The sequence below is a fragment of the Podarcis raffonei genome, chromosome 5 (assembly GCF_027172205.1).
Source record: "Podarcis raffonei isolate rPodRaf1 chromosome 5, rPodRaf1.pri, whole genome shotgun sequence".
In the NCBI taxonomy this organism is placed as follows: Eukaryota; Metazoa; Chordata; class Lepidosauria; order Squamata; family Lacertidae; genus Podarcis; species Podarcis raffonei.
The window spans coordinates 33,923,245-33,934,088 of NC_070606.1; the positions used below are offsets into that span (position 1 = coordinate 33,923,245).

Consider the following 10,844-nt stretch of genomic DNA (forward strand, 5'->3'; position numbering starts at 1 on the left):
TGACTTTTTTTTAAAAAAAAAAGTTGGTTCTGCAAGGGTAGCAAGTGAAACTGAATACTGTATGCTGCTCACATGTATTTAAAGTAGTTTGCATACTAGGTCTCCTGGGTTCTGAAAAGCTTTCATCCCTCACTCAAAAAATAAAAATCCAAGAACTGCTCTTGGGTTTCTGTTATGACACGTAACCAGATTTCTCCATCTGAACTGCTAGTGAGATTTTTTGTCCGTATTTTCAGGCAAATGTACTCCCATGCTTTGCAGGAGATTAGAGGCAGGTCCTGCTAGTCCAGCTTGAGCATTATATGATTCCAGCAGATTAGTCACAAGGTTCAAGTCTATATCCACAGGTGCCAAGTCAGTGTCTTCTGAACCAATGTTGTCTTCAAAATCACTGTCAGGGTCTTGGGACGAAGATCCTTTACCAGACCCAACCTGTAGAAAAAGGTAAACAGTGAAATTTCAATTACATTTTTATTTATGTTGCATGCAGAGATCTTTAATGAAATCACATAGCTGTTGGCAGAGATAGCCAAATGTTAGAAGCACTATGCAAGGTTAAATTGTAGGGTTTTTGGAACAACATAATGCTTGCATACTTCTTTCTTCTCCCTAATGGTCCCTAGATAGGAAATCTAAGTTAAACATACCACTTTGGGCCGACTAGTAAAGCTTTTTCCAATATTGGTGGATGCCAGTTCAGAGTCCATTTCATCCATGTATGATCTGAGACTTCCAGGTGTTTCAATCTGTGATACCGTTTCCCCATGACTTTCAGCTTTTAGCTCAGATTCTTCATCACTGTCTAGGAATTCAAACTCCTCTTCCTCTTCTAAATCATCAGAGTCCAACTCTTCTGAATTTGCTCCTAGAAATATAATAGAATCAATGCCCCCAGGGAGAAAGAGAGAGAATGAGAATATATTTGAATAACCAATAAAACCGGTTGCTAATACTTTGGGAAGAATGTTATATCTGCTTTATGTATTTATTACTGTTTTATTTTTTGCTGATTATACTTCATTTTGCGATTGGATTGTAGTTTATATATCCTGACCTGGGGATGTAGGGTAAAAGGCAGGTAATAAAGAGATTCAGGAAAAAGGATAACATGATTTATATTTCAAGATACTTCTATCTCTCAATTTCCACCACCAGCAGTAAACTCACCCAGTATTTTATCTAATGCATTTGTGAATGAGTCCACATCAAAAGTGACAGAGGCCTCAGCAGAAGACCTGAAAGTAAAAAGTTCATAATTGCAATTTTTTTTGGTATATCTGGTGTTTGGTATTTGAGAAAGAACATATTCGTCTGGATTCAGCAGAGCCCTATTTGCAAGAGCTTTAATCCAGTGGAAGCTTCTGCAAACAGGAACAGCAAAGCAAATTTTGCAGATTTCCCCCACAGCAGTCCCTTGTGCCACCTCCCACTCTGTTAAGATGTCATCCAACCCGCCCAGACATTTTTTTGGGGGGGGGGTAGTGGTGGTGGGGCTTCAGAAGGAATCTGGAAAAATCACATCAGGGACCGTTGGACCCAGCCCATTGTATATTAACAGAAAAGCACAGAAATAATTACAAATACAGTGGTAGAATCAGCATAAATGATACTTCAGTTGTACGGTCCAAAGCTTATACTAACTCCTGTTTTTGTTGCAGCACAGTAACATTACTATTCAAGAAAAAAACATGCATCCATGCGTAGTCTGCCTATGAAGGTTGGCAGAATTTGCCAACCAGGATGGTTCAAAGTCTTTCAAAGTAAGACTTTTGACTGAAGACAGCCTTCACCTAAACATTAACTTATCGGGCCTGCGTATTTTTAAAGTCATGCACATTGACCAGACAGACATGTATCATATAAAAATTGTGCAGTCTTCTCCCTGTATATTTCTGGCCTTTTGGGGGGAATTCCAAATACCTGTTGTTTGTATCTTTCCGTCACATCTTTCGGGAGTGTTCCAGCCCACCCAATCCATCAAATATATGAGTGAAAAATGTCTGCGCTCATCACATCCATAGTACTTTCCCTCTCTATGGGGGCTTAGGGGAGCTGGCGCCAGTTTCTCCAGCTTATTGCAGCCAACAAGCCAGCCACACTACACAATCCATCAGCCTTACCTGGTGGATCAACTGCTGAGTGTGTGAAAGCTTGCTTTGCTGCTGCTGCTGCCACTGCCAAACTCATGGAGAAATAGTGTGTGTGTGTGTGTGTGTGTGTGTGTGTGTGTGTGTGTGTGTGTGTAGGAGACCAAACAACTTGTACAGAGCAACCAAACTGTACAGGCCCCATATTATCCATAGATTCTATACCATCTCTAATTCTGAACAGGTTTTGCATTTCTGGAGTTTTTCCATTTCCTATTTTTGCTACAGTTAACCAGTTCCGGATGAGCCAATTTAACAAAGTAACTAAAGGACCCATTGGCAATTTTGTAAATGCTTAAAAGTTTTTCCATGATGCAAAATTTAGGGAAGTTTAAGCCTCTCTGACTTCACTATGTCTGCTTGGAAAACTGAACAACAAATGAAATGACTCCCACTACACAGAAGCTTGATTAGGTACTTAAAAGCATACCATGGCATTTCTGCTCCTTCGTGAGTTGAGATTTTAGATATAAAAGCCTTCATGTTTTCAGTGATCTGCGACAAGTCATAGTTCTGTTCCTCCTCGTCTGAGGTGTAAGTGGATTTGTTTGTGCCCGCTGCCTCCTTAAGAATTTGATCCAGTGTGTCTGGAGAGATCTCCAACCAACTGTCATCTGAAAGAGAAGGACACAATACATGCTGCTTAAAATGTGGCCACTTGTTGCATCTGACAATCACAGCAAAGAAAGACATGGTAAATAGGCACAAAGTCTTCAAGATGTTCGGGTTGTGACTTTGCTCTTTCATTCACTCTTCTTACCATCTTCTGGAGGAAGGCTGGTGGTTTCTTTTCCTAAATCCTCCAAATTAAAGGAAGTTGCTTTCAATATGTTCAGAATTTCTTCACCTGGGCTATCGGCAACTGAACTACCAAAGAAGACAACACAATTCTAAAAATGCAAATAAAATTTGCTGGGCACACACAATTTATAACCACTTTTCTAGTTGTAGAGCTCACTACATTCACAATTGTTACATGCTATGTTTCACATACACAGGTGTAGGAAAAACCATGTACGGGTGTGAAAATCTTGAGTATTTTGGTATGTATACATGTGTTTGGAAGCCAGCTGTAGCAAAAAATCTAGAAAGGATTGAAGTCTCTCTGCAGAACATTATCCACTGTACTAGTTTACTATACTTATTTTTTCAGCACGTTTGTAGTACTTATTTTTAAGGTTCAGTGTTTATAAACTATGTTTAGGCAGTCTTAATCCGACTAACAGAAAACTTTTGACACAGTGTTGGTACATTCTTAGAAAAAATATTTGTCAACAATTCCAGATGGCACAATTTCTTTTTGCGGATGTATGTTCACCACATCAAAATAAGGGGAAACACAATAAAAGCTATTTGACAGTGAAACAGACTTCCCCAAAGGTGGTGGATTCTCCTTCCTTGGAGGTTTTTAAGCAAAGGATGGATGGCCATCTGTCATGTATAATCTTGTTAAGATTCCTGTATTGCAGGGGGCTGAACTAGATGACCCTCAGGGACCCTTCCAAGTCTACCATTCTCTCATTCCATGACTGTATAATCTAGTGGGAACTGTATGTTAGAAATAAATATTTCACAGCACTGAATAATCTACATTTGCAGTATACATACACATTAAGTGCCAGTGTAAGGAAAATACACAGAATTTAAGGAAACTAGAAAAGCTAAGCACAGCGAAATTTATATAAGCCACCTTGGTGTTCTTACCTTTGTGGGCTGATTACAGTATGTCGGAAATAATTTTCTGCTCTGTGCAACAGATTGAGATACTGCACAGAACCTTCCAGCTCTCCCTATGAAATTCAAACATAATAGCAAGTTAATACATTCTGCTCTGATACAGGTATACAAGAAAAGGTCAACAATGCAACGTATGTGTGTGGAGGTTCATGAACTCTATAATGCACAATAACACTCCGGATTGGGAAATGATTTCTAAACACCTCGCCAAATTCCTAATCTATAGCCTGAAGTCCAGAAACAGATTAATTACGAGAAACTGAACCTTCTAGTTGAGCTCTTATATTCGCCCTCCAAGATCCTGAAGAATCCTGGGCGGGAAAAAATCTTGTTTCATCTTCAAAGCGCTTAATACAAATTTGGTCAATGGCCCAGGAGGCATGTCCAACAGGTAGATAGCGATCTACTAGTAGATCGCGGGGGTGTCCCAGGTAGATCGCGGTATGAAGTTTAGTGATCGCCTTTGGTCAACCCTCCTCTAAAAAAAACTCAACAACTCCTGGCAAAGACAATGGGTAGATCACAGCCAATCTTTTTCTACTGTGAGTAGATCTCTGTCTCTTGGGAGTTGCACGTGCCTGGCCCAAAGCAACTATGGTGACATTATAGCTGCAACACGTGCCATGCAATTCACAAAGTTAAATGGTAAAGTGGTTTTTGCAAAATCTCACCTTAAAATAATTGTTTTTCTTGAGACTGTTGAGAAAGGTATCCCACAGTGGAACATTCAACGTGTGTTCCTTGGAATCATCAGAAGGTGATCTGCACTTGGAACACAGAATTTCAAAACCATGAGCCTGTAAGAGATACAGAGTAAAAGGAGTGATTTATTACAGTCACAGACTTATAAAGTTAGATACATTAATAAAACATACAACTAGCTAAAACAATTAAAAACAAATAAAAATTTTTTATATAAGAAACTGACAAGCGTTCACTGAAATCAGGAACATGTTTGCAACCCTCTTGGTAACACGGGTAGAAAATCTCTCAAACAAACAATACCAAATCTTCAGAAAACTGTCTCCAGAGAGTTCTTAATGAAGCCAAACAAAAGTTTTGTGTGTGGAAATATCAAGTACAGGCTTACCAATTTCATGCCTAGTTCGTATGCTTTGTACTGAGGATGCGAACGAGGAGGCAATGAATATCCACTTCGTCTGTCTGGTACAAACGTCTGTTTAACCAACTGCGCATACAGACACTTCGTAAAAGTAACCTGAAATGATCACAACATTTTATTAAATTTGCAGCTGCTTCATTTGAATGTACCGTATTTTTCGCCCTATAGGACGCACTTTTTCCCCTCCAAAAATGAAGGGGAAATGTGAGTGCGTCCTATGGGGCGAATGCAGGCTTTCGCTGAAGCCTGGAGAGCGAGAGGCGTCGGTGCGCACCGACCCCTCTCGCTCTCCACGCTTCAGGAAGCTATCCGCAAGCCTTGTGCGCCCGGCGGGAGTTCCCGCAGGTGCGCAAGGCTTGCAGGAGCGGCAGCCTGCAGCCCGAAGCATGGGGCGCCCTCCGGAGGTCGTCCCGTGCTTCGGGCTGCTGTCCGCAAGCCTTGCGCGCCCGACGGGAGGTCCCGCCGGGCGCGCAAGGCTTGGAGTGGCAGCCAGCAGCCCGAAGCACAGGGCGGGCTGCAGAGCACGCCTCGTGCTTCGGGCTGCTGTCCACAAGATTTGCGCGCCCGCCGGGAGGTCCCGCCGGGCGTGCGAGGCTTGGGGCGGCAGCCTGTTCTGTGGGCTGGGGTCGGGGGAAGCTGCAGAGCATGTCCCGTGCTTCAGGCTGCTGTCCGCAAGCCTTGCACGTCCAATGGGACCTCCCGTCGGGCGTGCAAGGCTTGGGGCGGCAGCCTGTTCTGTGGGCTGGGGTCGGGGGAAGCTCAGGCTTCCCCCGCCCCAGCCCTGCAGCTGGGGGGGAAAATAATTTTTTTTTATTCATTCCCCCCCAAAAAAAACCAGGTGCGTCCTATGGGCCAGTGCGCCTTATAGGGCGAAAAATACGGTACCTTGACTAGTATTTCAAGCATTATGGAAACTGGAAAAATACACACACGATTTTCCAAATATATACTGTTTGACACATTGGGGACTTCCTGTCTAATGACTCATGATGTTTGATAACCCACAGCTTGATTCATCAGATGCACTAAGATGAATTTGAGTAACATGAGCCTGTAAAGCTTAAGCCACAATACTGTACATCTGTTAGATGCTGAAGTCTGATTATGATCAGCTGATGGTAACACAGAGACAGGCTTTTTCATTGGTGGTACTATTACGGAATGTACTCCCTGCTAAAATATGAGACCCGATCTGTAATGGCATTCTGCTGAATTTTGAAGACACACCTGCTTACACAGGGATTCCCTTGATCATGCAACCTGAGTTTCCCATTTTAATTGCTGTGTTTTAATGGAATTGTTTTAACCTGAATTACAGATATTTTTATGTTTGTGTAACTGGTTTTTATACTTCAAAAACTGCTCAAAAGCCCATTTTGTCACAAAATGTTATATAAATTCATTAATAAATAATATTATTAATCAGCATCACTCTCTCTTAATGCTATAAAATGTTATGGCCAGCATCAAAAGAGCCGCATGCAGATTTCTGCTCAGGGCCTCCCTTTCTATTCCACACATTAACATTTCTATTCCCTCCCACACATTAACAAAATGACTCATTGCCCTGAGTAGACACAGAAAAGAAAAATCACTAAAGCTTCAGATGTGAAAAAACCACAGGACTCTTTTGATCCTGGGCCATGCCTACTTCGTGTTTTCATGTTCTATTTTCATACATTTTCTTTGTTCTATTAAACCATGACAGAAAATTAACGCTTCTCACAAAAGTAGATTTCAATAGGTGAAGTTTCAAAAATGTTTGCATTTCTACTCATCTTATACACAGGAAAAAGATGGCATGAAAGCCCATTTAAAACCTTATGTAAAGCACACAGGATGGGACTTGTAGAATCATCACTTACTGAAGTCATTATGCGTGTATCTGGAGGGAAAATTTTGAAAATGCGGCATGCTTTTAAGTCAATGGGGTCTCGCAGATAAAAAGCTTGGACTGCTGCAGATACTAATGCAGGACATTGCTTCAGTACTGCTGCAATACCAGCTGGAAGGTAACAGTGAGCCCGGTGAAGGAAAGTCTGGATTCGCTCAGGATACCTGTGGCACAAAATTGCAACAAGATGCTGATTAGGACACATAGTTTGAGCGTATAAACCTTGTTTATATGAAGGTAATTTCTCTCCTTTGGTCTAGCAACATACATCTGTATGTCAGATTTAAGGTAGCAAAATATATTTATAAAATCCAACTGGAAAACTCAAGCCTATCCACAGTGTTGGATATATTCAAAGTCTGGAAAGAGTCAAAGAAAAATCTGTTTTCTCCCAGACTTCCACAAACCCTACAATTACCCAGGTGAGTCTAATGGGGCTTACTCCCAAGTTAGTATTGGGCTGCAGCCCATGTGACTTGAATTTTTTTTCTATTCAAAGAGACTCTTTCTTCAGTATCATTTGTGATTTGTCTGCTCTGCCGGAGGGGGGGGGCACTATGTGTTAAAATCTGCTAATGCTATTTTCTCATAGACAAATGACTAAAAGACTGGAGTTGCCAGATTTTAGCAATGTATTTCTCCACCTCTCTCTCTCTCTTTTTTTTTTGCACAAGCTAGGTGTGAGCATAGCTTTGGATGTCAATGTTTACACAGTCCTTCCATTACAATATTGTTTAGAAATCTGTTCAGAACATGCAACAAACTGCAACACTGAGAGGAAGCCTAGGAAAAAACTCTCATGCCTTTATCATAGAAAACACACCATAACATGGGACACCTAAGCAGTATGTGACGCATTCCAGACACTCTTAATAGAAACATTTTTTTCAGATCAGGTCACTTACCCATTGATGCGTTTGTATACTGCTGTTCTAATAGATTTTGCAGCCACAAAGCCACCAGAATGGGCAGATAGCAACTTCAGCGCTTGAGGAATTGTAGGACTGGTAGCAGGTAATAAGGTCTCTTCTTCAGGAGTTTTTGGCAATGGAATTATGCATAATTCCCCACAATGAAAGAACACCTGACAAAAACATAAATTTCCTTGCTAAGTCTGAAAGTACTTCATCCAAGTTACACATTCACAATTTATCATAGTTTACAGAAACAAGAGAACAAAACGGAAACCCCACAACGTTAAAAGTCTTCAACATTGTTTTTCTGTAAGATAAACATTGAAAGCATTTTGAGCCACTTGGGGGGGGGGGGCATTTCTGAGGCAGCACAGGAAAAAATAAAACCATTTTGAACAGGTTAATTAAGCATAGCCCTTATAAACACAGGCACAGGTTTAGCACTGGTTTGGTAGCTGGCACACTTAAATCTCTCTTACCCGATTGCAGCTGTTTTCAGGATTCAACCACTTGGGAAGGAAGTCAGCTGCTTCTATCAGAAGGAATTCACCATCGTTATCATCCACCCTATTGAAATGGAAAATGATGACAGAATTCAATGGGGCTTACGCAGGCACATGTGTATAGGACTGCAGCTTTACTCCTATGTAAACATAAAACATTCATTTAGCAAGAATGAAAGAAAAAACTATAAATTACTTGGATGTAATCAAACTATGGCCCACTCTTAACTGAATACCCCCCTCCATTGGACACTAGTATAATATAAATCTAATGGTTTAACATATAGAAAACATGCACAATTTTAGCTTAAGCTGCTTCCACAAGTGACACCTTAATCAGCAAGTGTTCAAATTCTGAATGTAAAAATTGGTAATGAAAAGGTACCTGGCTGCTAATTCTGGAAACTCTTTTGTAATTTCCTTGATAAGGTATACAATAAACCATTCATCTTCAATATTATCCCCAAACTTTGTGAGACCACCAATATGAGCAGGAATATGTTCTAAAAAAGAGAAGGGGAAATGAGACTACAGTATATTACCACCAGACTATTTTCCAGATAGCCTTTGAAATTACCCTCTATTCCCAATACCTTATAGCAATCCAGCCAAAGTATACTCATTGAAGTTCATAGTATGATCTTATCCTATGCTGCCATCGCCTCCATCCCCCAAGTGTCTATTTTAAAACTGTAAACTCCTTGGGACAGGGCTCTGTCAAAACTGCTCTTTGCAAAACACAATGTAAATAATAGATGGTAACTCTAACAAAACCAATTTGTATTCTATTTTAGAAGTAAATAGAAATGTAATCAAGAGAAGGCTGCAATAAGAGAAGGCTTGAGGAGCTCTGATTCCTCTTACGACAAGGCTGATCATTCCGTTAAGAGATTTATGTTCATTTGCGTTTCTTCTGAATAATTGAAACTAGACTTTGCTGTTTCTGAATAATAATAGAAAAATAAACATAGTTTTAAGAGCATAGGAAACATTTAAATAAGGGCCTCAAAAACCATACAGAAATATCCAGTATGGCAAAAATTCGACAATTTTCAGGTAATCCAATATTCATTATAAAATTATGAACAGCATAAAAATTTACTCTGCTGCTCAGAATGTTGCACAGAATAACTGTTTAGTGTCCAATTGGGTCAGCATAAATCATGATAATTCAGTATAAAAGCTCAAAACTGCCTGTATAATGCTACAGAATCACTACCTGCATGTTCTATTGTTTCTTACAGAATTGGGAGACCCTGCTCTAGATTCACAAACATCAAAACAGAATGGAGGCAAATGGAATAGCTTTACCTTTGGCAGGTTTGTACTTCAGATTAAATGGTTGGCTTTGCCAAATATAAGAAACCAGCATGGGTGCAAGGTGTGCTAATATTCTTTCAATGTATTGTTGAAGAATTTTTTGACAGTGTGCAGGGTCTTCTGGTTCATGTGTTAAGAACAACCGGTACTGCACTGCATCTTCTGTTGCTGCAAGGTTCAGTTTCTCCATTCTGTACTTCCTGAAAAGGCACCACTTATTAATAAATATTTCAAGACAATTTACACAAGCACAATAAGTACTCCTCCAACACACACCACACTGAAAATGCTGGCAGCACCTTCAAGCAGTGTTCGAAACTCCCATTGTTCTAGGCGCATTTTGCGACAAGGAATTTCATTAGGGCAAACAGTTTCTGAGCTCTGGGCGCAGTATTGCACCTAAGATTTCAGGTAAAAATGGAAGGAAAAGAGGACTTTTTTCTGCTTTCCCACTTCCAGCTACTCTGTTAAGACTGGATAAGAGACTCACTTAAGAATATTAGGGGGGTGGGCAGGGGAAGAACTAGACCATGTGAAAAATAAACATAATATTTTAGCAGCAGTTCATTCATTTTCAGCTTTGTATTCTTATTATAAAAAGTGTGTGCCCATAACCTAGGTTTAAGGTGCCATTTAGCTCCTAGCTTTCATATCTCAGTTTCTAACAAGTCAAGCTTTTATTGAGAGAACATGCACACTCCTAATTTTCCTGACTAGGTCAAGGACAGGTATATCCAGACATTTCATAACGAGCACTTTTTAATCAATTCTCCCCTGACTTCCAAAACAGCAAGAGTCCCAGAGACAAGAATCTGCCATAAGGAAACCTCTAAATTTTAAAAGCCGGAGAGGATATTTTTTTCATCTGTGTTATCATTTGGACACACACACAAAAACCATTAACCCGCCCTCCATTCAGCTTACCATCCCGAATAGCTGTTAAGTGACTGAGTGAAGTCGCTTTGAATTTCCTCTACTTCTGCCTGTTTGCAAAGTGCGCCAACAAAGCATTTGAAAAGAAAACACCACCGCCCCTTTCTATGTCAATACACATACACATAGCTGCTCATGTGTAATCAATAGAATATCTACCTTTGTGATAGTGTACACGAAAACACCCACCCACCCCACACTCTCTTCCCCACTGGGCGACCCACCGCTCACCTGAGCTGCCACTGCCGCCGCAAGAGCCCTGTTACGTCATCG

General features: G+C 40.6%; 1 protein-coding gene across 2 annotated transcripts; it reads right to left on the bottom strand.

Annotated features, from left to right (window-relative positions):
* Positions 1-17: 17 nt before the first annotated feature.
* Positions 18-10,817, bottom strand: ECD (ecdysoneless cell cycle regulator). 2 transcript variants are annotated; one of them, XM_053388565.1, is made up of 14 exons: positions 10,803-10,817; positions 9,630-9,838; positions 8,704-8,821; positions 8,295-8,382; positions 7,807-7,985; positions 6,873-7,065; positions 4,975-5,103; positions 4,556-4,681; positions 3,852-3,937; positions 2,908-3,014; positions 2,578-2,761; positions 1,168-1,235; positions 648-865; positions 18-432 (listed from the first exon to the last, which is right to left on the bottom strand). In XM_053388565.1, the coding sequence occupies exons 2-14, from the start codon at positions 9,826-9,828 to the stop codon at positions 208-210; spliced, it is 1,920 nt and encodes a 639-aa protein (XP_053244540.1). In that variant the 5' UTR covers positions 9,829-9,838; positions 10,803-10,817; the 3' UTR covers positions 18-207. The 2 variants fall into 2 exon arrangements, with proteins under 2 accessions (XP_053244540.1, XP_053244541.1); XM_053388566.1 differs by lacking the exon at positions 4,975-5,103 and having other exon boundaries at positions 10,765-10,810.
* Between the last annotated feature and the right edge of the window lie 27 nt (positions 10,818-10,844).